This window comes from Opisthocomus hoazin, chromosome 19, assembly GCF_030867145.1.
Source record: "Opisthocomus hoazin isolate bOpiHoa1 chromosome 19, bOpiHoa1.hap1, whole genome shotgun sequence".
NCBI lineage: Eukaryota > Metazoa > Chordata > Aves > Opisthocomiformes > Opisthocomidae > Opisthocomus > Opisthocomus hoazin.
This window is the reverse complement of record NC_134432.1, coordinates 9310882-9337587: the sequence shown is the minus strand read 5'-3', so window position 1 is coordinate 9337587 and position 26706 is coordinate 9310882. Positions and strand designations below refer to the sequence as shown.

Sequence of the window (26706 nt, the reverse complement as noted above, 5' to 3'; positions counted from 1 at the left end):
TTGGGATTTTTCATTCATTTCTTTCTTTCCCTTTCGTCCTTTTTTTGGATCTTGTTCAACAGGCATCTGAAACAAAGGGAGATTGATGAAGTGCTATAAGGAGCGAGAGCTAGGAGAATCTGCGTCGTAGCTTGGCTCGGGTGTGCAGCGTCTGCTGGGTGTGCAGAGCGGAGTTGGGGGACCAGGGCTCCCACCTCGCCCACCACGGGTTATGGCTCTCCATGTCCTCGTGGCTCAGAGACACAGGGCAAGCCTAGGAGACCTGGAGCAGCACGGTGTGCTGACCCCGTGCCGTGCAGAGACAGCGTTTCAGTGCCATAAGTCATGGAGCGGCATTTTCCCGTTCCTCAACTCGAGAACTGATGCGACTGTAGCCGAGCTACCTCGTTCGCGCTACCTGGAGATCGGCCTTGCAGGTGGACACGTGCAGCAGCTTCCTATGAGCCTCTCCTCCCTCTTGTCATCTCCCCAGTGCCACCCAGCTTCCAGGGGGCAGCAGCCACTGTCTCAGACAAATCCGGGTGCCGGGTAAGAAGGCATCTGATGCTGATATCAGTATTTTGATGGGCACTGTTTTATACACTTCCAAAAGGCATCAGACACCTGAGGCTTTCTGTGGCAGGTACATTTATTTCCCTCCATCTGACAACTGCGATCTGCTATTGTTGGGAGACATCTGTTGAAAGATAACGATTAGTCTCACAGCATTTGCTGTCCTGGAAAAAAAGGGTGTGAATTGTGAGAACAGTTTACTGACAGCCTCGTGTGTGCGCGTAATGGCAAAGCTTCAATACTCTGGCGTGGCACCAGCATTGCTGCTAACCTGTTCCTCCATCACGCTGATGGGAGCAAGGTCAGTTGTCACAGATGGTTAAAAGAAGCCCAGTTATAAAAGGTACTTTTCTTGAGTGGTAGGACTGTGAGGAGAGCTTTCTAAAGATGGGTTCTTTTTCAAGATGGCACTATCCACTGTTTCCTGATTGCAGTATAGGCTCTACAGAAGGGCAGGGACCAAAATGATGGCAATGCAAAGCAGAAGACGCCGGTCCTTTTGCAGGAGATATGATAGGTATGATAGGACAGCAGCAATTCGCTGGGTGCTGGTAGCAGGTTGGGGTCGCCTCCCTCGGTGCCTCTCCCCAGCGTGCAGCAGGCACCGAGCTGCTCAGAAGCTCCTCTTCCATGGGGAACTGCCAGCCCTGCGCCGAGGTCATAGCACAGCCCCTTGTCACCAGCCCTGCCCCACATTCCTGCCAGGCTTCAGAAGCCCTAACATGAGCATCTGGTTGCTGTAATACTTGTGACAGTGCCAGCCCTGGGGTGACAGCACGAGGATGTCCGCTGCCCTGTAAAGCTTCGCCCAAATCCCAAGCCTCCCGTGGGGTCTCTGGTAGGGATGGATGCAGCGTGGTCAGCCCCATGCCAGGGCACCAGCCCGTCTCGCTGTCTGGCACCGTGGATACGGGCATGGCATGAGCCATCAGCCCAAAGTCAGGGCCCAACAAAAAAACCAAGAAATCCTCTCCTAAAAACCACTCCCTGCTCATTGTCCGCTTGGTATTTGCTGCAGAGACCAGGGGGGTTGTGCTTATTTACCTTTCTTAATTATTTCAAATCACAGAGTTGACAATAAGCTAAGCTGCATTCCTGTGGCTCTTGTGGATAGGCTGCTTTTTATTTGGTTTGATTTCTTTTTAAATGGTAATGGTTTCTGAATTGGGAATGCTCGCACAGAACACCCACACCCCTTTCCATGCTTGCCCAGACTGCTGCTGGCAGGCGAGCCCCGCTCCTGCTCCATGGCCGTCAATGAAAGTAGCTGGGAGGCTCAGCAGGAGATGTACGAGCCCACGGTGGGGGGACAGGGCTGGCTGGGTGCCCACTGGCCCCGTGGACCACGCACACCCCATGGCAAGTGGCTGGAGGTAAAACACCCAGAGCTCTGCTCCATCCCGCAGCACCCCTGGGCTCCCCCACCTTGCAAGAACAGTCTTTCAGGGAAAGTGTTTGTGTAAATTTATTGACGTTTTTAGCAGCCAGGAGACGCTGAGATGAAGGGCTGTTGCTGCTCACCAGACTGATGCTTTGCTGTGAGTATCGGAACAAAGAAACTCGCACACCTTCACAGCCCCCCTGCCTCCCGGCTGCCTCCAACGAGCCCCTCACCTTGGTGTCTGGGAGCTGAAGGTACTAAGAGACAGGGAGAGGACAGTGTTTGCTCGTGGTCCCCTAGCACAAGGGCATGAGCAGTGCTGGGTGTGAGGCGTGTGTTCACACCCACGTGTGTTTGTGGCACCGGTCCTGGCTGCTCTGCTCGGGACGTGCCGGAGTCCGGGCACAGCCTGAGCCGTGCCGGCCCCCGGTCCCCTGTGCCCAGTCCCCAGGCTGAGGTCACCAGGGAGGGGGGAGGCAGGGGCTGCCAAGAGCTGCTCCGCTGAGGGCTTTTAAACAGAGGCCTCCAAATTGTTTTTCAGCTGGAACGGGAAGCGAGGAGGGCTGGCAAGGCAGGGTGTGATGTGTGTGTGTCAGCACGCTGGACCAGCCGCAGCCGCGCGGCGAGGGTTGCGTGCGAGCCCGGAGACCCCGGGCTGTGCAGAAGGCACGGAGAAGCCGTGGCCGACCAGAGGGGTGACGGCAGGTCATGCCCATAATACCGAGGGGATGTGGCCTCAGCCAGGTCAGGATTTGTGTTTTCGTGCGGGTGGTGGTACCCACGCTGCCAGGGGAGAGAGAATCCCTTGCGCCGTGTGCGTGACACCGGCCAGGGCTGCAGCAAAACAGAGTCTCGTGGCCGCAGGAGCAAGGCACCAAGCCCAGCCTTATCAGCCAAGCTCGAGCGAAGTCCTACTGGCAGGAACGTCTTGTGGTTGCACCACCTCGGAAAGCATGAGACCATAGTTCTGCATGAGGCTGGACTCTGGAGCAGCGTCTCTGCCCCGTGCCCCATTCCCATGGTGCAGGGCTCCCCTCAGCACAGCCCGGGTTTGCCAAGCAGCCGGTGCTTTTGGGTGCAGCCAGCTACTCTTGGGCACCCGCTTACTTAGCATGGATGTTCGACAGATGTAGGAGTGCTTACTGGACTCCTTATTGGCCCCTTTTCTCTGCAGCCAGGCAGCTCGTTTGTCGTATGGCATCTCATTGAGCAGCTGCACAAGCCCAAAGGCTTCGGGATGAGCAGAGCACAAAACAGAGCAGAAATGCATCTGGTATCTCCGTAGGGTATAAAGAAATCCACCGCCGAGCTGAGGAACGTCAGACACAGAAGTCCTTATCTCTCTTCCTGCAAATGAGGATCATGAGCAAAGCACTCAAACATCATGAGCATCGTGAGAGGGATTTAAAAAAACATGAGCCGACGTTGTTGTCTATAAATAAATAACACATTCTGGGGTATCATTCTCAGCCTTACGGTTTCGCGCCTTTAGAATTTTGGGGATTTGGCTCTTTTTTTCTCTGCATTGAGAAAGGATGGAAACATATTGTTCTGTTTTTTTGATTTTTTTTAAACACAATCGACAGTCTTCCGCAACCATCGGATTCCAGGAACCAAAGCTTTAACACCCCCCTCCGCTTTCTCTTCCTCCCCCAAGAAGCATCGTGAGCCTAGTGATGAAATCCAGGCTCCAGCCAGCATTGGGTGGGGTATCTACGAGGAAGGTGGTGTTGACATTTCGTGAGGCCACATGTTAATTGCTTTCAATCTCTCTAAAAGTTCCTTTGGGTCCCAATAGCTTTGATTTTAGTAGTAAACATTTAAGCGGCATTACTTTATAGGACTTCATATGCTGTGTTTTGCTGCAGAGGTGGCAGCATTTCCAGGCATGGAGGGGCTGATCTCTGCCAAGAGCGTACGTGCTTCCAGCGGTGAAATGCTCTTTGGAACCTCTTTGGGCAAAATGCATCTTCATATTTCTGGAAAAGCAAGTGTTTATGTATGGTCTTACTGAGGGCACGGATGAAAAAGAGGATCAGCTGTGAGATGGTAGCAGGTAGCCCCAAGCTCCTTTGGAAAGCATAGGGAGAACATGAGAAAACATCATGGGGAAAGTTTATTGCTAAACAAAACACCTTCAGGTTATGGAGGAGGCTCTGCCAGATCATAGCTACCATATGGCATTCCAGGTTGTCTGACATGGTTTCATGCACTGAGTGTGGGTCTGGGACCTTGTCGTTTCTGGCTTTGACTTTACCCCAGACATCCTCTGCCTTGGGCAAAATTCTCAAAACCACTCTTTGGCCTCTTTTTTTTTTTTTAACATATTATGAGGGTTGGCATAATATGAGGGTTGGCATAATCCAGTGCAGCTCCATCGTCGCGGGTGGGGCTGCTGCCTGTTGTGGTCCTTGGCCCACAACGCTGTGTGTAGATGTAAGTATGGTCAGAGGATCTCCATGTGGTGTTGCAGAGCTGGATTCCAGCCCACCTCGTGCCCTGCCTAGCTCCCTCCCTCAGCCGTGCTCGCTTCGGTTTTCCCCTTATTTGCCGTGCAGACATCCCTGTCCCTGCCGTGCAGCAGTGGTCCCTCTGCTCCTGCCGGCTGCCCAGCTGGGTCCCAGGCAGGTCCCAGCCATGCCAGTGGCTCCTCGCCGGCATCTGCCTGAGGTTCCTCTTAGAGTCAGCAAGCAAGATTTGCCTGTTAATGCCGGGTTTACACTGAGCCACAGATCTTTGCGCTGTCTTCTCTTAATTGTCTGTTTCCAGGAATAAAAGAAAAAACTAAACCTCAGCAGTCTGCTCAATGCCATGAAGTGGCCGTAAAGGGGTTCTACCACAGAATCACAGAATCACAGAATGGTAGGGGTTGGAAGGGACCTCTGTGGGTCATCTAGTCCAACCCTACTGCCGAAGCAGGGTAACCCACAGCAGGCTGCACAGGACCTTGTCCAGGCGGGGCTGGAATATCTCCAGAGAAGGAGACTCCACAGCCTCCCTGGGCAGCCTGGGCCAGGGCTCCGTCACCCTCAGAGTGAAGAAGTTCTTCCTCATGTTCAGACGGAACTTCCTCTGCTTTAGTTTGTGCCTGTTGCCCCTGTTCTGTCGCTGGGCACTACTGAAAAGAGCTTGGCCCCATCCTCCTGGCACCCACTCTGCAGATATTTGTAAGTATATATTAGGTCCCCTCTCAGCCTTCTCTTCTCCAGGCTGAACAAGCCCAGCTCCCTCAGCTTCTCCTTGTAGGAGAGATGCTCCAGTCCCCTCACCATCCTTGTAGCCCTTGTACCACAGAGGCTGGGTGGTCAATGGTATGAGAACAGGGTTGGAAACCATCATCTGCCGAGTTCCCAAACTGTTCATGTTGCCGAGCCTCTCTGGGCCACGATGCTTCACCCCGTATGTCCCTGCTTACCATCGATAAAACAGAGCTGTTAATACTGCTGTGCTTCGGGGTGATCTTCTGGACCGTAATTAATGTTAAAACCTTCTGAGATCGCTCGCTGGAAGGAGCTAGAGAGGTGCAGTGGGCTGTGTAGTGCTGGGCCTGCCAGCTTCCACCAGAGCTGCATTTATTGGTGCTGATTCCAAAACATCTCATTCAGAGTGAATGGAAATGAAAAACTTTCCTCTGAGGTTCCTGAAAGAGAACTGGTTTCAAGTGAGGTAAAGCAATTTTTTTTTCTCTCAAAAAAGAATTTCTGACCAGATCAAAATCACTTTGATTCTGATGTTTTCCCATTTCCATTTTGTTTTTCTTTTCTTATATCATCTGAAAAAGTGATGAAATGAAAGGCTTGTTTGTTGATATATGTTTTTTAACCAAGGCCTGACCAGTACAGATGCTCTTGCTCTTGGCAGCTGAGTGACTTTGTTTCTGTGTCTGCTGGGCAGAGGGGAAAAGAGCAGTCAGAGGGCTAACGCAGGTCTTTAACATCGCCCAAAGGGGTGGATGTGCTTGAACACCCTGCCAAGCAGAGATGCTTCCTCTTGACCCCGCTGGCGATGGAATAGGTGACGTGGGCACTAATTGCTGAATATTACAATTGCATTTTGATAAAAGTCTGCTGTTTTTCAAGGAAGGTGCCCTGGCACTGATTGCCTCAGAGCTAATGGAGCCTTACTGACTGAGCCGCTACAGGCAGAGCAGAGGTGACACATTAGCTGTGCTCACCCATTTAAAAAGACAACACAACAAGACAGCCGCTGTGGCTGAGCAGGTGACCCCAGGGTGGGGATGGAGATCAGCTCGCAGCAGTAACCTGCTTGTGAAGCCCTCTTACTGCTTGTTGTGCTTACGCTGATGAGCAAGAAGAGCGTTGCCGGCTGCCGAGCACCTGGCTGGGCAGCAAGGCTCCTGGGGTCTCTGCCCAGCTCTCCCACTGCAGAGTTCCTCATCTCGCCGGGACCAGGGTCCCCCCACCCAACACTGGATGCCCCCACTGCTTTCTGGACCTGGAAAAAGAGGAATCCGTGCTGCCCGGCTGCAGGGACGCGTGCCTTACCTGCTTGCAGAATGAGCCTCCTTACTTGCCTGGACCCCCCCTGTCTGCTGAGGGGAGGAGGAGGGACAGTGGCACCTCCAGGGTGGGCTGCAAAGCCCTGAAGTTCAACTCCTGCCCCGAATTCGGTGTTACCCTATTGCTCTGCGGCTGTCCCTTAATTATAGCGGGAGAACAGCCTGTGTGTGGTACTTGTGAAGTTGCGCAGTGCGGACGTCCTTCCGGAGGTGCTCCCACTCTGAGCAGCGTTCCTTGTAAATTAAGGAAAATGATGTCATGCCAAAGAATTAAATAGCATCTCCTTGGGTGAGCTCAGCGTGTGCGTCCCCTGCATGCCCCAGCTTTGGGAAAATGGGAGTTGGCCCTACACACAAGTGGCTTCCTTGGCAGGCTGCTGGCAGCCTTTTAGGCAGCAAGTATTGTTAAGGAACTAACGCTAATTGCTCGGAGAGAAGATGTCCTGTGCTGGGAATTGCTACTGTGCAAACGTCAGCTCTTATCAGCCACGTGTGGGGTGCGCAGGGCCCGCGGGCAGGAGAGGGGGGCTGGCGGTGCTGGTGCGTGGGGTGAGGAAAAGGGAGGCATTGCTTCTGTGCCCGTTAAGGATGCTAAGGAGGTAGGACTATTCCTTAAGTAAACATACCTCAGGGTCTCAATCCCATTTAAGCTTCAGCTGCTTTTATGGTACTCTTTGTACTCAGTTGCGAGAGCTGCTCGGCTTTACCTTAGGATAAGGAGCGGGGCTGGGTTATTTCTCGGGAGCTGGGCACCCCACCACCAGGCATCTCAGACCTCCGAGGGGTTCACGCCAGCTCCTGCACTTTGTCAAAGCCAGCTCGAGTTTCCATCCCTGGCTCGGAGTGAAGAAATATGAACCAATGCCTTTTGGGGGAGTGGACGGAAGATTGTCGCCCCTGCTGCAAAGAAGCATTCGCATTTTGGAGCTTTGCTGTTCTGACCAGGACCCTGCGCTCAGCATCCTGGGACGTCCCATGCAGCCACAGCCTGTTGATTCAGTGCTGTGTCCGGCGCAAAAGCCGTGTTTTACTGTCAGATGGTCTCCATTAGCTTCAAGTGTGAAATTATCATTCCCATCCTTTGACCAGCCCCACCCTGGTGAGGAAATGAGAGTGAAAACAACCTCAAGGGCCGTTCGCCAGCCGGGGTGACCTTAGAGCAACCTTGCAGTACCTGAAGGGGCCTACAGGAAGGATGGAGAGGGGCTTTGCACAAGGGTGTGTAGTGATAGGACAAGGGGGAATGGCTGCAAACTAAAAGAGGGCAGATTTAGATCAGATGTTAGGAAGAAATTCTTCCCCATGAGGGTGGTGAGGCACTGGAACAGGTTGGCCAGAGAAGCTGTGGCTTCCCCCTCCCTGGCAGGGTTCAAGGCCAGGTTGGATGGAGCTCTGAGCACCCTGGGCTGGTGGAAGGGGTCCCTGCTCATGGCAGGGGGCTTGGAACCAGATGATCTTTAAGGTCCCTTCCAAGCCAGATCATTCTATGGTTCGCAGGATGTGTACGAGCTGCCACTGGTCAGCTTACGGCAGGAATTAATGCTCTGCTCTCAGGAGGGCCAGAGAGGAGCCCAGCTTGCAAACACCACAGCTTTATAATGTTTGCGTCTGTGCCTGGCGAAGCAACCCCCGAGACGTTTGCAGCCTCTTGCAGTCAGGCAGCTGCAGGGCACAGCCCCGCACGGCTCCCCGGGATGGCGCGGGGAGAGGCAGCTCCGCTCCGCAGATGCTGTGTGGGGACGCGGTGGCCTGTCCCCCGGCCCTGGCTCCTTTCCCTGGGTGCTCTCCTGGTCTGAGCCCGAGATCATCTCACAGCTCCTTGAGATGCCAAAACTGACTGACAGGAGCCTGGACCACATTTTTCCTTCGTCTTGTGAAGGCCGGTTCCCATAACAACCTGTCGGTGTGGGACTGAGAGATAAAGACTTTATTTTCCTTTTCCTTCCTGCCTTCCAGGTTTACCCTCTACGCGGTGGATACGCGAGGGAGACACTCAGAGCTGAGCACGGTCACCCTGAGGACAGCCTGCCCGCTGGTAGACGACAGCAAGGCAGAAGGTCAGTGTTCAGGCACCTCGTTTTCCACAACAGAAGACTTTTCCTGCTAATTTTGCTTTTCCTGTGTTCGCTGTACTCCTGCAAGCCCCTCCAGTCCCTCCTCTCCCAGTGTGAAGGCTCCTGTCCGTTCACCCGTGGGCTCGGGGACGTTGGTCTGAGGAAGGGTGACAGATTGCAAGAGTGTCCAGACGCAAAGTCCCCTCGGCTGGGGAGGTGGTGGCTGCCGTGGTCCTGTGCCACGCAGTGCCACGGCATCGTTCCCCGCCGTGGGAGCCGCTGACATGCCGCTGACACACAGCCCCTGGAAAAGGAGCGATCTCTGCTTGCAGAAGCGAGAGGGGCAGCCCTCGCCGTGCCGGGGTGCAGGACACTCAGCTCCGGGTGTTTGGAAGGATGCTGGCGGCAGCTGGGTCGGTTCTGAAACAGAAACACCGATAAAAGCCCAACCACGTTTGCACATTTGCATTTTCCAGTTTTGAAACCAGTCCCATTGGTTCTTATGCCCAGAGCGCTTTGCTGCGTTCAAGTCTAGAAAGAGTCCTCTGGGTGAAAGGCAGGTTACTTCTTTTCTTGCTTGCTTTCTATTTTGAAAAGCACACCAACGAAAGTTTTTATTAATGCTTTGTTTCGTGTTATTGCTAAGGATTCCCAGGGAAAATGAACAAAGGGAAAACTAAAGAAAAGGAAGGAAATGGGATTTTGTGCATTTTTCATTTCCAAAAAGAGATCTTTTTCTACAGCAGAGAGTGCACCCTCTTGCTGAATATACCTGAGCGGCTTTAGTAGGTACCCACAATGGTGATGTGCTGTATCTCTGGCTCAAGTACCGTCTTGCTATCACCGGCGTCATATTTTTCCTACCCTTTACCTTCATTTTAATTTTTGGTAGATTAGGGAAGAGCTTGCCTGCCCTACCTAGGAGGACAAGACTGCGTCTGCCTGTGCTGGCAGCTCTCCTCCTCTCCTTCTGCCGTTCCTTCGTGGAGTATCGCTGGAGTCCTTGGGGCTGCTCCACTCATGCAGGGCACTCACTGCAGGCTCAGCCTGAGGAATTGCAAAATGCTCCCCAGGTCGCTAAACCCTGCTACAGGCAGCCCCGAGGGACTGGCAGCCGTCCCAGATGCCCGCCTCTCCTGCCAACCCTGCCAAGGGCTTCGCTCCTCCTCCTCCTCCTGTGTTGGCACCTTCTGGCTGTTCATTAATCCTGTCCCCTGATCCCTTCCAGAGATAGCTGACAAAATCTACAACCTCTACAACGGCTACACCAGTGGGAAGGAGCAGCAGACGGCCTATAACACGCTGATGGAGGTCTCCGCTTCCATGCTCTTCCGAGTCCAGCACCACTACAACTCCCACTATGAGAAGTTTGGAGACTTCGTCTGGCGCAGTGAGGATGAGCTGGGGCCCAGGTACCTGTCCCTTCCCTGCATCCTCCCCTGCCCTGCTGCCTGGAGCACCCCTCTGCTTGGCCACTGTGGATGTGGCCCTCATTGCCTTCTCCTCGGAGCTGAGAGGAGTCCCCTTTTGGTGTTCACCGAGCTGTCCTGCCATTCGCTAGGACCACCCAGTCCCACTCGGTCTTTGGGTGAATAGTTATGGGACATCTAGCAGCTGGGTGATCTCTGGATGAATGCTTATGTGACATCTAGATACTGCAGATGAGCTGGGTGCACTGGAAAAGCTGGGGGTTGAGGGGCAAAGGGTGTAAGTTAGGCCTGGGACAGAGTGTAAACCAGAACCAACTCAGATCCTCTGCGGTTGTAGAGCCATGGTAAATGAGACCATGGCTGCCCTTGGGTTCAAAGATGCCCTGATTAATTGCAGGGTGGACGGCTGGAAAGGGTGGCTAAGGGAAGGAAGCAAAAATGCAGCGGGTACGTATGTGTTGAGTGGTGTGTACAGCGAGAAGCAGCAGGGATCAAGAGCTGCACTACAGAGGCAGGGGTATTCCTCGGAGGTGTCTGAGGACTAAAGGGCAAGTCCATCCCCGTATTGTAGTATTTGTGCAGGCGACGAGGAGCAGCAGAATCACTTCTGAGCATTTTTTGGTGGAGCCCACTGATATCAAGGAACATGATGTGACCTCCAGGACCGACCCCCCCCATGGTGGGACGGATTCTGCACCCAGGACAGATCCGTTCTGCCATCCTCCATTTGGGCTAGCTTCCTCCACACCTAGACGATGCTCCCCGTGGACAGTTGCGGAGAGGACCGTTCGCCCCAGGTGTGGCTTTGGGCCTCCTCGTGCGGTTGGGAATGTGTGTGGCAATGCAGACACCCTGCTGCAGGGGGATTATTCGTATGCAAAAACAGTTTTGAGCCCCTGGAAGGGCAGAGCTGAGGTGCTGGAGAACAGATTGTTATTTTTGTCTGTAGATTGACTGTTTGATACCATCAGAGGGGTCAACGACTGAGCAATCTAGATGCGGTAAACTTGGGTCTTCTAAATAGTATGTTTCATGGACATTTCCTTCTATTTATTTATCTATCTGTCTGACTTGACATGTATTTATTCTCACAGTGGTATATGGTTGCCATACAAACTGTAAATATGTCCAAAATTCCCTTTTCCACCTTCCCTCTCTCCCAAAAGAACAATTCACCTTGCTGATGTAGGCGCTAGAAAGGTCCTCCTAAGTTTTAGCCCTCTGGTGCCCCTGACACCATGCAAGGATGGCAGGCAGTGCACAGTACCTCATCTGTTACCTGTATACAGCTTTGTGCCAGAAATATTTTCACTATAACATTTCATGCTCTGAGAAGGGCTGGGGGAGAATTGTTTCTGGGAGTATAAAGAGCAACCTTTCCAGAGAGGCTGCATCTGCAAACCCCTGGCGTACAGTGAAAGGGATGGAAGACACTAAGGGATTGCAGCTCAGGAAGAGCAGGTCCATGGACTGCGTCCAGCGGGCTGGCAGTGTCCCAGCAAAGGCCGGGTTGCCACCCAGCCCCTTGGGAAACACTCGGCAAGAAATGCTCAGGAGTAGCTGTATCCCTTGGGACATCTTGAGATTTCTTATGGGATTCAAATAGCCTTGACCTGCTTTGAAGCTTTTAGAGACACGGTTCATCCAGCGTCCTCATCGAATGTGTTGTTCTCTGAGGAGCTGGAGCAGAGGAAGATGGAGGAATGGGGTCCTGCACTCCATGAATAACTGGAGAAGATTTTCCTTCTCTCCCCCCTGCTCCTATCTGCTTGTTGGACATGGCTGAGGTTCTGTCCATAACACCAGGATGACAGCTCCTCACAACAGTTTATACCCCTCCTGGACATAGATCCAGGCTGGCCTGGGGCTTCCCCTCCTCCGGAGATGACCTTGGTCGTAGTTCCTTTGGTAGTTCCTTAGCCTCTGGCACAGAGGCCCTCTCATCCTTCCCACTGCCTTCCTCCTTCGATGGCTCTGCAGACTTCTTTGTCCTTTTCCATTGTTCCTCTCTCTCTAAATCCCTGGGAACCATCAGCCTCTTGTACACATCCTCATTTCCTCCGTTTCTTGAGATCCACCACACTTACTGAAGGATGCTATCTAACGCGATACCTGCATCAAGCTGTGACATTTGCAAGGTGACATTTAAATTGCCCGTATTGCTCGACTCTGTAGCAAGCTACATCTGGAGTCAGTGGTCAGTTCGGCTGCTGTCTGTGTTCCTCAGCAAGCCAGATGAGCTTCTAGCAGCGCTCGTATGCCCCTGTTATGTACTTGAGAAATATGTGACTTGCGGCCAAGGGGAAGCATCTATAAATGCCGCGGCAGCCGGTGCCAGGCTCTTGACAAGCGCGGAGCTCTGCCGTCCAGCCGTGCTGCTCGGGGAGCTTGGACAGAAACGGAGGCACTGACGTAGCAGGAGGCGAGTGAGGCTTTGCCAAGGGAGGCCATCTCGTAACACGATTTTAATTGACGGACTGTTCTCCTTCCCAGGGGGACGTTCATTTTCGTACCTTGAAATGTTTATCAGATGAGCCTCGGCTTCACGGTAAATGTTCGCTCATAAAACTGAGCGACAAGAGGGAAGTTGATTGCCTCCGTGTAATAAATACATCACACTGGAGTCCTCGTGAGCCCAGTTTCCATGAAAGCCACAGGTTACTGCAAACAGCTGCTTGCGAGAAGGCACACTGACAGCCAGATGTCCCAACCAGACGGTTTACATTAAGGAGACATTAAAAACTTAGCTCATAGGTGGCCCTAAACCAGGACTTTCTGTGGTCAGCAACATCTTGGCACCTGGCTTGCCTCATCCTGCTAGTCTCCTTTAGCAACAACAACCCCTTTTCTGCTCCCCCCATTCCTCTTACAGACACCAAGCGAATCTCACAGAGTTAATTTGTTCCAACAAAACAGCAGAATCTGTCTAACCCAGTGAAGGTTTACGCTACTGTGCATTCAGACCTTTGGATCTGTGCAGTGGGAGTGCTTCCTGACACAGCGACGGGGCGATTTCTCTATGATTTTCTCTTACTCTGTTTTCAGGACAATTCTTTTGACCACTGCAAACAGAGCCTAGCTTCTAGGAGGAGGCAGGACAAATAACGAAGTTAAAATCTTCCTTCCGTGCCCCTGCTTGTGGCTACCAGGAGTGGCAGGGTCAGGATGTGGCATCAGCCCAGGGCTCGCAGCCTCTCCGTTGCTCGAGCGAGTCGCGCGGCCGGGACAGCCGCCGGAGCCGGGGTGCGTCTCCAGAGCAGCTGCTTCTGGTGCCGAGGGGGAATGCAATGTACTGATGGGAGGCTGTGATAAGAGGCCATCGAGTCCTGGACTCACTGTCCTTGCAGACAAGGGTCTGAAAGACCCAGGTCAGTTCTCAGTAGAGTGGAAAAATCTGAATTTATGACAAAATCACCCCATGTGGGAAGGCAGCAGCCAGGCAGCCACCCTCTCCCGGCAGCAGTCCTGGGAAGCTCATCTTTTGCTCCAGCCCAGGTATCATTTCTTCTTTGCTTCTTTGTGCTGGTCTGTTCTCCTTTAGCACCTTCCTCCGTGGTGAGATAGGGCAGGGTTCTGCTGGCTCTGGATGTGCTCTCATCCCACACCAGTCATCGAGGTGAGTGACGGCTGTCCCCTGTGTCCCCTGTGTGGCTGGGGGACAAATGTCCCTGCGGAGCACGCCCGGGGCTGGGCAGAGCAGGAGGTAACATATCTCCTGCTCTTGGGCCCGTCCCTGCAGAGCTGGGGCTCTGGCAACCAGGGACCTCAGTACCCTGTCCCCTGTGCAATCGCTGCACCACACTCCCTTGCACTGGGGGCTGCTTCTGCCCCGGCAGCAGATACCAGTCCCGCTCCCCTTTCCTCCCCCCTGCCCTGCCACGAGGCACCGCGGACGGAAGCAGCCGCCTAGAGCTGTCACTATTTTTAAATCCCCCTCTTCATCATTTATGACTGCGGCTGTGACCTCCAAAATCCGTCACTTGAGTGGAGACCAAAATCAGTCCCTGGTTGGCGCCAACTTGAAAACAACGTCCCCTGCGGTGGGCCCGTGGCAGGTGGGAGGGCACCCTGGCTCACCCCAACGCCGGGCACCCCCCATCTGGGCTGTGGGACGAAGGGAGGGGGGTTGCTCCATCCCTTTTGGGGCTGAGAGCTCGGGGTCTGGCCACAGGCATCCCCCCTAGCGCGCTCCCCTGCTGTCCCCTCCCGATTCCTGCCCTTTAATAAGGCAATAAATTACCGTTTCTGGCAGGGATGAGGTTGGTCAGCATTTAGGAAGATTTCATTTCCAGTATTTGAAAAGGTGGTCGTGCTGACCCGACAGCCCTCCGCAGGGAGCACTTGGGTAATACCCAGGGCTTGATTTATGGTGTTAAATTGGCAGCCTAAGAACTGCTCCTATAATTTATTACCAGCCTGCACCAGAAAGCCTCTCTCTCTTTCTCACCCCTCCCCTCGCCTGCTCTGTCTCTCTTTTTCCTTATTTTTTTTAAGAGGGAACAGCTGACAGCCGAAAGCTAAATCTAACATTTACACATGACTTCATTACTCCACTAAAATAAATGACTCAAGGTGGTAAAACCCATCAAAACTGGGGCTTTGGCACCGGACACTGAAAGTGAGGGCCTGATTCCCTCCCTCCCCATCACCCTGTCTCCTTCTTGACCACGGTGCAGTGTTTCAGCATCCTCATAGGGCCAACCCATCAAATGCTGCATCCCACCCTTAAACATCCACACTTTCCTGGGACCGACTGCACCAAGCCCAACTGCAGATGTAGCGTGTGTGTGGAGACCAGCTCCACGGGGAGCATGGCACACGAGGCATCAGCAGGTCTGGATGGGTTGACTCCTGCACTTCTTGCCACCTCAAACTGCTCCTTACACATGGGAATGTATGCCTGGATAAGAGAGTATGTATCAGGAAGCAAGGACAACATGGTGATTTTTAGCAAAATCCGGAAGATCTTGGAAGTGTGGTGGAGCAAGTAATGAAAATGGGAAAGTAGAGAAGGCCAAGGGAGATGGGGGTGAAGGAATGAGCAGGTTGTGCAGGGGAGAATTGAGAGGTGGGTAAAAAAGCCATGGAGGGGAGGAGGAAGGTGAAGTGGTGCGAACGGAGGAGAGGAAGAGAAGAGCTTGGGCAGCAGGCATGGGTACGTCCACCCCATGTCTAGGTTAGCGCCAAGTCGTCATCAGCCATCTCTGGGGTTTGCCTCAAGCGCTGGTCGTGGCCACTCATTGTCAGTCCCCTCTTGCTCTGGCTGGGAAAGGCCTGTGGTGAGCTAGAGTGGGAACCAGTCTGAGGGAAACTCCGTGGGTTGCTTAGTTGGCCTTTGAATGGACAACTTCCCTGTGTTGGCCCATGGACACCTGTGCCAGCACAAGCAAATGGGCAGGGACAGGCCAGGCAAGTGGCAATACCCCCTTTTGGCTGCAGAGATGACTTACAATAAATGAGGATGACCATGGAGCTATGGCTGTGGAGAGGTGACCCTTTTCGAGGGGGAGGGTGTTCTGGCTAAATGCTCTCCTCCTGAGCACCGTCAGCTCACATGGAAGTCCGTCCTGTGCTTGCTCAGCGGTCCCTGAAGAAAAAGGGAGAATCAGCGCAGATGTTATGAAACAATTTCTCAGCATTAGGCTAGGTGAGCACGGGAAGGGTTGCCGACTCTTGGCTCTCAGAGCAGGTTAGACAGATCCTCCTCAGGGCAGGTTGATCCCAGAAAGGAAATGGCACAGGCGATGCCTGTTGGTCCCTTCCAGCACCACTGACTGTGATTTGCTGAAGTTTGTTGACTGTAGTGACAGTCACTGCAGACTTTGATTTGCTGCTGAGCTTGTCTTTAATCAATCAGTCTTTACTGAGAGCATCTAATGCCGTCGTAGAATTTCATAACCCCTTCGCGGCAGGCATCCAGCAACGAAGGACCTGTTCTTGGCAGCATGTCAGGTCTTGATGCGCAGTGGGAGCACCAGATGCTGTAGAAGCTCACGTGGCTGCTATGGAGAGTAGCATGAGTCAAGGTATTCTGTCAGAGCTGGGCACAGCTCAGCCCATGACATCATTTTTACGTGTCTGTGTGTCTAGCTAACAAGGCTCAAATTGCCTAATCAGGCTTGTCTTTATAGACTAAATCGATACATCGGTACCATGTAGAGTTGTCCAAGAAGGGCCAACTCTCTTTGCTCTTCCCTTCCCCTGGAAAGCTGACCTTGAGCCCGTCATGCCCGGGGAGGAGTGGCAAAGTTTTCCAGGTGCAGCCCGGGAGGAGCAGTGGTTTCCTACAGCCTGTCGTCCAGTCTTCCCACTCCAGAGGGAGAGGTCCGTAGCTGGCTGGGGATGCTGGAATGCTCTTTTGCCTCCTTCCGCCATCTCTGCCTTCTGCTCCGGCACTGGGATGACCCTGGCCAGCCCTTCCTGGCCTCCCATCCCATCCCATCCCATCCCATCCCATCCCATCCCATCCCATCCCATCCCATCCCATCCCATCCCATCCCATCCCATCCCATCCCATCCCATCCCATCCCTTGCCTGCGGGTGTGTGGCTGCATCGGGCTCCCGGTGCTCCCCCTGGCTGGGAGCTCACAGCCCGGGCTGCAACACCTCTCAGCTTTCATAATCAAATAATCCCCATGTTTATGCCTCGCTGACTGACAGCGCTGCCCTGACATCTCATTATCGGGAATTTACATTCCTGCAGGAACTGCGAAATCCCCTAGCCCCGAATCCAGAGCTTTCCTGTGGCACCAGAGGGAGAGGAAATAATCTGTGATCTTGAGACTTTCAGACCATTGAAGTAAACCCTCTTCCCCTCCCTTTGTTTGATTTAGCACTTTGCAGACTCCCACGAGGGGTTTCTTGGTTTCTTACGGGTTTATTTTGTTTTGTCTTAATGTGTTGTGCTTTTATTCCTCGCTCGTCTAGTGTCAGTCCTTTTGGGCCATTTGCCTCCTGGAGACTGGGGAGAACAGGAAAGGGAGGGCTGGGCTCACCGGTCGGGAGCGGGAAGGTGCTGGGGGTCTCACCAGAGTCCAAGGGGGCCAGCACATGCGCTGGTGGTGGGGACCATCTAGCCAAGGGCAAACAGTGTCCACAGAGCACCCGGACTGCTCTAGTGGGTCAGACCTGAGGTCCCTCCGCCCTGTTAACCTGGAGCTGTGAAATAGTAGATATACCCAGAACTTTTGGGCAAAACAGAGCTTCTCTCCACTTGAAAAATGAAAGACAATGTCTTAGGCAATGGCTCTCGCCCGTTCTTGTCATGAGACAGAGCTGGCGGTGGAACGCAGAAGTCCTGGCTCCTGGTGTCCTCTTGGCATTGCCTGCCCTGCTCTGTCTTCCTCTCTGTTTGTCCCTCCAGGAAGGCGCACCTGATCCTGCGGAGACTGGAGAAGGTCAGCAGCCACTGCTCGACCCTGCTACGCAGTGCCTACATCCAGAGCCGCACCGAGACCATGCCCTACTTGTTCTGCCGCAGCGAAGAAGTCCGGCCGCCCGGCATGGTCTGGTACAGCATCCTAAAGGACACCAAAGTAACGTGCGAGGAGAAGATGGTCTCCATGCTGCGCAACACGTACGGGGAGTCCAAGGGGCGGTGAGGGAAGGTGCGGGCCTGGAGCTGTGGGAGGCAAAGGGACTCCGAGGAGTCGAGGACTCGTGGTGTGCTGAGTGGCTGGTGGGGTTTGGGGTCGGGAGGTGTTCGGAGGGGTGGAAGGGGACAGCAAGGCCAAACAGGACTTTCTCACACAGACAGCAGAGAAACAAGAAATCAGCAAGTTGGACTTTAATTTCTTTTCCTTTTTTTTTTTAATTTTTCAAGAGGAAAAAAAAAAAAGAAATTACCTAATTTGACTCAGCATAAAAGCCTCTCCTTTTTAATCTTTTCTTACTGAATTTCCTGGACTACACTCTCCAAAACCCTGGGAGGAGGAGATACCCGCTGGAGGCCAGGGCTGGGCAGAGGGGAGCTGCTGGGCACAGGGTGACCCCCTCCCTGCCTGCCCTGCCTGCCCTGCCGCCAGGCAGGAGCTGTGGGGCGAGGGGCCCCGGTGCCATGGTGGCCGAGGACGCAGGAGGAGGTGGCGTGGGTGGCCGGCGAAGCTCCCAGAGGGGGATGCCATGCCGGTGCCGGGACGCTGCAGGCAAGCTGGGCTTTTGTACCGCTCCGAGTCGACGGGCCGGCTCCGCGCGCAGCCTTCGTTCGCAAGGCTCCCGGCAGCTTGTTCTGTGCATTAAAGATTCATATTAAGTCCATCTTCGCTGCCTCCTTGGTGTTTCTTCCCGACACCGTCTCGCCGCTGCTTGGGTGTTCGGAGGGTTTCCGGACCGGAGAGGGCAGCGCCGACGGCTGTCCCCGTGCCGGGAAGTGGCTGAGATGAGCGACCGTATCTGGCGACTGGCGCTGACCCCAAGAGCTGGACACATGGACAGGAGGGGAAAGCGCAGCCTCTTTGCGTAGGGTCCTCTCCCTCCGCGACACCCAGCTCGGCCACCGGCCCCAGTGGGAGCTGGAGACGTGTGGGAAAGCCCAAGAAGGAAGCCAGGGGCTAAGAGACATGGAGAATCTGGTTTCTTTTACTGTCAGATGTGGGTTAGGCTGGCCCAGGATCCCTGTGGGTAATGGATTTCTCAGCCTGGTAGCCAAACCAAAAAGTGCAGGAGGATGAGAGGGGGGGGGGAAACAAAAATCAGCTCAGCTCAAGCTATTGATTTTTCTTTTCAAAGCAAAACAATGAACCTGGAAGGGGGAAAAAAGAACAGTGTGGGTTGAATGAATCGGTTTAGTCAGCCCAAAGCAAATAGTTTTGTTTAGTTTGTCAGGTTATTTAACCCTTTAATGTAAAAGCAAACAAGCAGGATGCGAGTTTCAAGAATGAAAATGTTTTAAAACCAAAGGTGCAGATTTGCTGTGGAGGACGTTCAGCCAGAGACCTTTTTCTTCTTGACCATACCTATTTGCCTGAGTTGCACCCACTCAAATAGTTCTGATCGTTTCTCCCAAACTGCTTTTTTTTGCCCCAGGCTCGTTGGTTATGTCTCTTCAGTTGTCTCGAGCCACGCTGAGGCTGCGCATTGGGAAGGTCTCCAGGACGTGGTCAGAGTCCCTCAGGAGTCCACAGAAAGCTTTGCCTTGATGTAGCTGCCCGTGGAGCAAGCACCAAAGCACTGCGGTTTGCCTGAGGTCTTAATGTCTAAGCTAAATCTCTTTTTCTGATGGAGAGGGAGAGAACGGTGACACTGCGGGGTCTGGGCGATGGCCACTGTGTCACCGAGGCTTGCACGGCCCCAAGCATGAGAGCTGTGGAGGGAACACGATGTCCGGGTGTTAAAACCTCTCTCAGCCCCCAGCCCTGCTGCTGCCCATTAACCATCCCTTTGCCCTTCGGAGGCGGCCGGCGGCCATGGCGCTGGGTTGGGGGGGTGAAGATGAGCGGGACGTCCTGCAGACGAACATGGGCTTTGCTCTCGGGGGGCTCTCGGCACCCCGTGCGCAGCCAGGCTGAAGCAGGACTGGGAGCCGCTCGCAGACCTTGCAGCTCCTGAGACGGGAGACGCTGGTGTGGGAGGAGGGGAGGCAGCATTTGTTCAGCTTTGCTATGGTGTAAAACAAAACACAGCGAAACCCTGGAAGTGCAGATGTGCCAGGCGTCCCGGCCGATGCCCGGACTGGCGTTTCTGGCACGGCTTTTTGACACCGAGCTGCTCATTTTGTGTGCTGCCATGACATGGTACGTACACTGCTGGGGGAGGGAAGACCCCAAACCTCTCCTCGGAGGTGGGGATGCAGATGGGTGGTGGCTCCGTCGCCACGGGACGGGTCCCCTCAGATGCTCAGCAGGACACGGTGCCTGCCGGCACTGCCGGGGCCAGCAGCAGCCGCGCAGAGCCCGGCCGGTCCCGGCCCGACGGCCCGGCTGTTCGCGCTGGGCGCACCTCCACGTGCTCTGATGCCGTCGTGTTTTCTCAAGGCTCTGGCCCGCAGCCGTACCTTTCCCTGTATTTTGCAAACACGGTGTTTTATTCTGGTTTTGTTTGGGTTTGCGCGGAGATGATTCATTTCTCTTGAAAGCCCCGTGCGGTGTGTGCTGCGAGGGGGAGCAGCTCTGCGGTTTCACCGCAGGCGAGAGCCGGTGTTGCCCGACCCGGCGGACAAATTGCCTGTGTTTTCTGTAACGCCGCTGGCGGGACTGGAGGCAGCCGTAGGTGTGACGGGGCTAATGGTGCTTGGGGGGCTTCCTGACCATCAGGAGCGTGGTGCGAGGCGTTAAGGATACGAGATGCCAGCTGAAATGCAGGGCAGCTGGCTGGATGCCCTCTGGCAGGTTTTTCTCCACGCTGATACAGTGAGCTCCCCCACAGTGGTATTTTTTGCAGCTGGGATGCCCATCCCAGCAGCCTCCCTTGGCAGAGCTCGGGAGGAAGGGGCAGAACCCACAGCACGGGGCCGTTTTGCAGCAGACGGTGGTGGAAAGGAGACCTTCGAGGCCGGTAGCTCTAACTTCTGCTGGGATCGAAACAAGAGCAGCACAAGGGCAGGCTGGCCGTCCCCCGGCTCCGCGCTGCAGCTGTGTCCGCTGCACAGACCAGGGCCTGAATTCTTGCTGCTTACCTTGGAAGGCTGCTGAAGAGCTTCGCTTCGCATCCTTGGTGAGGCTGGCTGTGGCGTATGGGTACGTGTACAGAGCGAGTTGTGTGTATGCCTGTGTTAATGTGTACACAGCAGGTGGAAGAGTCTAGACTCCCGGGCAGGAAGGCTGCGGAGTTTGATGGCTATTAACCTGTCGAGAAGCGCACCTAGCTCCCAGATCAAAGCCAGAAGAGCCTCTGGCTGGTGACGCTACCCAGCGCGGTGTACCCAAGCCAAACAAAACCGAGGAATTCATCGAGGTTGCACATCCTCCGGCGCGCAGCTGAAAGGAAGGGTCTGTATTTTCTCCCTGGAAACTTTGGAGAATGTAACCCGCTGGCTTTCAAGATAAACAGTTGTAGTCACAGCCTAGCAATGCTGGCAGATGGACCCGCGCCCCGTAGTGTGCACAGACACCCTCCCTGCCATTCCTCTGGCTCCCTTAGGGAAAGGGATCCTTGCTCCAAAGCAAGCTGTCGCCCCAGGAGCTGGTTCCTCTTGCCAACCCGTACCCCGACTTCCATGTCTCACCAGATGGGCTTGGGCTGACCAGGGGCCAACACTGTCCTGGGTGGGGAGAGCACCAGGGCTGGATGAAACATGACAAGTGAGAGGGGAGAGGGGCAAAAAGTTGCTGTCATCCAGGTTTAATAGATAAACTGCCCACATCTATTTGCAAATCTGAAATGACTTGCCTGATGACATGAGCAAGGGTAACCTAGCATCACCGGCTCCTGGACAGAGCCACCAGCTTTAGGGTGAGTTCAGCTCCAAAGGAGCCACCTCCTCTCCGTGTCTTTGCAGTGGGAATATGTGCAGGGAACAGCACCAGTTTCAATGCTTGGTGTTCGCTGCCTGGCCCTACTCCCACCATCTGTGCACCCCCAGCACCCCCAGCACCCCTGCTCAGCACCAGGAGGTGGTCCCTCCGCAGGGGCTGCTCACTCGCTGTACGTCTGTTCACACTTCTTCCCTTTCACAAACATTCGCTGCCGCTTTCAGCATCCCTTGAGCGTCCCAGCGGGCACACGCCCTGCTTAAGGGCACCCCAAATCTGCCGCGTGTTTGGCAGCTCGGAGCTGGTGACAGCCACAGGTCCCCTCCCAGGGCTGCGTGGGGCTGTCCCCTCCCGAGCAGCCCTGAACAATCCTCATTGTCCCCACGGCCATTGTTCCCCCCCGCCCCGGTCCCCGGCCGGGCTGCAGCTGGCACGGTGCACAGAGGGGCTGATTGTCTGGGTCGCTGTGCCGCTGGTGACACGCTGCTTCGGGATGGCTTCTTCCCACGGCAAAGGCCTCCGGAGTCAAGTGCTGCAGTTGCTCCTTTATTTATTTGTTTGGTTTCTGCTTTTCCTTTTTTCCCTTCCCCAGTTTTTGCTTGGTTGGGTGAGGCAGGCTCTGCTGAGGCTGGGGAAGAAGCCAAGGGAGTGCCAGAGGCTGCTCGGCGTGGGCAGCCCGGGTCCTCCCCATCTCGGGGGGGCCTGTGGCGGACAAAGCCTTGCAGTGACACTAATGCTGAGCCCTGGCAGTGCCCTGCGATGTGACAGATGCCTCGGTGGCCTCGGCAGCTCACACCTTGTCGTGCTGGGAGGATGCAACCTGCACGTTGTACCTGCTGGGCCAGAGGCAGGATTAGCTCTCCAGAAACTGAGCATCAGCAGCGTGAATCAATTTGTGCTCTGCAAGGTGCAAAGGAAAAGCTTTGTTGTTTTTTTTTTTTTTCTAAGCACGCTTGGCCGGTCTCCCTCCCCCAGTGTCGGTGGCCATGACCTGAAGCCGGGAGGGACCATGGCTTATGAGCTGTGTGGGGAGGACGTGCCCTGGGCAGCTCTGGCCCTGCAGGTGCCATTCCCAGGGCCGAGCTGGGGCGGGCAGGGCTGTGCCCAAAGGGCTTCCGGCAGCTCCTGGGCGCCAGGAACCTCACAGGCTTCAAGGAACGGCCGGAGTCAGGATGGGGTGCTTCAGCGTTGGCATTTCGTATGGTGCTGCAGGAGTCAGGAGGCTTTAAATGCTTGGATGGAAAATTTGAGCATTACAGTATTAATAAAGTGTGCAATAAAAAGGATTCCCTTGCCCTTCCCTGCTCCTGCCCACCTTCCCCTCTCTCCAAGCCCGTTCAGCAGCTGCTGCGGCATGGAGCCTTCAAGCTGTATGGAAACGTGGCAGCATCAGGGCTTGGGAAAGATCATGTTATTAGGGTGACAATTTGAAAAGAACCTGCTGACTTTGAGCACGTCTGTGCTACAAGGTGAGTGTCCGAAGGCAGAGCTGGGCTGTGAAGTTCAGCCAGAACCATCCTTGTGTTTCAACTCGTCTGTCAAAAATGCCAGTGAATCTGAAGCACAGGTCAGTTCATCCCTGTGGGCTGGGTGATGAGAAAGGGGAGCAGCAGCAAACAGTGATGGGTCTCTTTGGCTGCTTTAAAAAGCTGTACGAGTCTGGGAGCAATTTATAAACGGGTAACCTGGCAGGTAACATCTTAAGAGCCGGGGGTGGCTAGGAGTGACCACGTTGCTGTTTGGGCTAGGTCTTCATTCATCACAAGTAAAGCAATCAAAAAGTTGTGAATAACTTTCTCTACGAAAAAATATTAAGTTCATGAAAGCTTGTTTTTAACCACTAACAATCCTTCTCAGGCCTGAGAGAAGGCAGCCAAAAGATTTTCAAGACCTTTAAAACTATTTTGACACAGTATTGCCTCACTTAAAAAAATTTTAAGACCCTGGCCCTTTGGCTGCATTTTATCAGAGAACTTAGGCCAGTTGTTGACTAGAACGATGCAGGCAGCTGTTATTCCAATTCAGGGCAGAGGGAAAATGAGGGGCCCTCATGGAGTTATGGTAGATAATGAGTGTCAAAAAGGAGAATTCTAGCCGGGGACCTGCTCACTTTTCTTCACCTCCCCTGTGAGTGCCTTAGCAAGTGAAAAACTGAGGAAGCGGGATGGAGAAGTCCAAGAAAAGACCATGCTGGACCACAGCGTTCACTGGGTTTGTGCCTGTCTGTGTGTCTCTGTGTGTGTGTGTGTGTGTGTGTGCAAGCAATCGAGCACACGGGCACACCTCTGCCAGCATACACACCTGGGCGTTCGTTTCATCTTCAGATGGCCTTGCTTACATGGAAAGAATTTTTCTTTTATACTTGTATTTTCCTTTATATTGCAGTCTTTCTGCAGAAGCTTTTTTAAGCCTCTATGTCTTTTTGTCCAAATTGTTCAAAGTTGCTAACAGCTTCATTTCCCCATTACCACAATTACCAATGCCATACTTGTTTGAGAAGCTGTGGCTTTCAGCTGGGAGAGGACTTTGCTGTATGAATTCAGAGCAATTTCCCTGTCTTTTATATGTAATTAATAGTCATCTCCTTTTGATTTAATGCGGCCAAGAGGAACCACATCTGGTGTCACAAGTGTCTTCTCCTGAAGAGGCTGGTGGCACAGCCGGTGTGGCTCTGAGCCGCCCTGGGCTGGGCACTGCACTGCGAGGCGACCGGTGTCACTGCTGAGGGGCCGGGATGCTACAGCTGCCTTCCTTGTGACCTCTCTGCCAGGTTTAACATCTGCTGGTGGCCACAAGCCCGATTGCCATCTTGCAGGATGGTGGCTTCAGCCCTTGCTCAATGCATATATCAATTTTTTTTTTTTTTCTTTCCCTCTCCCTCTCTTTAACTATTGATTTCCAGCCAGACACGCAAACTGGATATAGAAACTGTTTTGACTGTGCTTGTCGATTGATCGTGTTGTGTGGTTGTGCACGGGCGGGAGGAACTGAGCTGAACGCAGCCCAGCCCAGCAGTGAGCTGCTGCTGGTCACTGGCTCTATGGGTTGCTCCCATCTTCAGGTCCTTATTAAGGCCTAATAGATAGTGCAACACACAGCCAATTGATTAGTACATTCCTATAGATAGGAACCATTTGATACATTGTTTATGGGCCTTTTTATCTACAGTATGTTCTATTGATAGGGCTGTTTGTGATGCACTTATGCCCTATTAATAATGCATTGACCATAGACAAGGATGGTATAGAAAGCACGATGCGCTCTCACTCGTGCTCTTTCTGGTTCTCTCTCCCGGCTCAATATATTGCAGTGCATTTTGACAGTTAAAAAGCAAAACATTTTTTTACTAACTCATTTATGCTCGTGTAAAAAAATAAAAAAATTAGTTTATTTTCATCCTTCAGTCTATTGCCCCCAAACGTCCCACAGGTTGTGTGCTGGGGAATTGTCACTGTCCAATCCACAGGCCGTTGATGCACCGTAGCGTTCCTGCCACACTTTTAAAGGGGGCCGAGGTGGTACCGGCCAGTACCGTGACTACGTGCGGATGGCAAAGGGAGCTGGTTGGCGCTGTAGCCCGGTGATGACTAGCGCAGATGCACCAGGCTGCGTATAATGGGGAAAGCATAGGCAGCGTTCAACACTCCTGACCACATGCACCCCCTCCTTGTCCTCTGCCCATGCTCCCAGCCTCCGTGTCTTATCAGGGCTTTCCTGGGGAGTTAAATCATTAATGAGTTTGGGAGTTAACTGAGTTAAAAATGACTTTCTTTAGGATTAGAGGTCAATAACTGCCAGGGCTAAATGGCACCTATCCCGACTGCATGCGCATCCTCAGCGTTTGGTGATGTCGATGCTGAATCAATTCGCATTTGGAGGCTGAGTCAATGCAGATTTCTCCGTACAACAGCAGCAAGTCCCTTCCCCCAGTGGGCCCTGCGTGGGTGGCAGGCTGGGTCCTGCACCCACCTGGCCTCAGTGTGTGTGGGGGGGGCCTGCTGGTGTAGCAGTGGTGAGAGGGGGACAAAGCTGGGCAGGACCAGTGCAGCTGGGACCGAGGGGAGGCAAAGCCTTAGAGGGACAAGGATCTGCAAAGCTACTGGGCCAAAACAGGGCCAAAGGACTTCACCATTGATGACCATCAACTTAATTGCACAGGGAATCTGCCCTTGGCTGGGGGCAGGTGGCCTGCACAAGCTCTGCAGGGCTGAGCCCTGGGCTGCTGGAAGCTTTGCTGGAGCTACAGCTCCTCCAGCCTACCTCCCTGTCCACAAACAGCTGTCGTGGCTACGAAAAGCCACACTTCTGATAACGAAAGACCAAAAGTTTCTTAATGTCGTTCAGGTAATTTCACACATTAGAAAGAACCAACAGCGCTGTGGTTTGAGTCCACCCCTTTTCCTTTTGGACCTGCGCACACCCATGGGCATGCAACTGAGCCATGTCCGTCACCACACCGACCAAAATGATGTTAAAGGGTTGCAGAGCCCTGTTCTCCAAGAGGAGAAAGGCATCGTCATCACAGGTGGGCCGGCATCGAGCCGGGCTAGGGACCTGGACAGGCTGGAACACTGCGTGTGTGCACACTGGGCACAGGGCTCTGTCACCACGAGCGCCTGGTGCATGCCTACCTCGCAGGGCTTGGTCTGGCCAGGAGCTGCAAGCCCAGCTGTCTCTTGACCACTGGAGACTGCTTTATCTTCAACTGCATCTTTTCTTGTGTGTCCAAAGCCTTTGTGCATCAGCACGTTCAGATCCATGGCTGCATGGAGCTTTCAGCCTTCCTTCCCTCCCAGGTATCACCCCTGAGTCAAGGCAAATTCCCACTGGGACTCATTTTCTGGATGATCATGTTCTGCATGCACTGGAGATCCTGAGCAGAGACCATGGATAACATTTGAAAAAAAAAAAACCCCACAAACAAAACTTTATAAATTAGCAGCATCCAACCTTCACATTTTCAAGCAGCTCTCCCACCAAAGCCTGCCCTGGGCAGCAGCCTGCCCCGAGCGAGGCAGCCCTGAGCCGCCCTGGCAGAACCCAGCCGCTGGAGGTGGAACGGGCTTCGGGCTGACACCTGGCCCGGCCGGCGCTGCCTCCCTCCACCCGCCGCAGCCCCCTCGCATCAGGGCTCCAGCAAAACTCCGCGATTTCCAAAACCCCTGCCCAAAACCGAAGCGCTGGAGCTCAGGCGCAGGCGGACAGGGTGGCCCTGCAGCCGCATAGCCAGATGTGGGATGCTGCAGCCACGCAGCCAGATGTGGGACCCCGCAGCTGCGCATTCCCCCCCGCCCCGCGGCACCCGGCGATGCTCGGGGCCAGATTGACCGAAAGCAAAGGAGAGGAGGCAAGAGAAGCGGTC

The 26706-nt window shown here is 54.0% G+C and overlaps 1 protein-coding gene across 1 annotated transcript in view; it reads left to right on the top strand.

Moving 5' to 3' along the window:
- Nucleotides 1–18192, top strand: part of ASTN2 (astrotactin 2) — a 360893-nt gene extending 342701 nt beyond the window's left edge. The window contains exons 21-23 of the mRNA XM_075439778.1: nucleotides 8409–8509; nucleotides 9735–9918; nucleotides 17300–18192. Coding sequence (XP_075295893.1) covers nucleotides 8409–8509; nucleotides 9735–9918; nucleotides 17300–17537 — 523 coding nt within the window. The 3' untranslated portion in view covers nucleotides 17538–18192. The remainder of the gene's footprint in view (nucleotides 1–8408; nucleotides 8510–9734; nucleotides 9919–17299) is intronic.
- Nucleotides 18193–26706: the final 8514 nt, after the last annotated feature.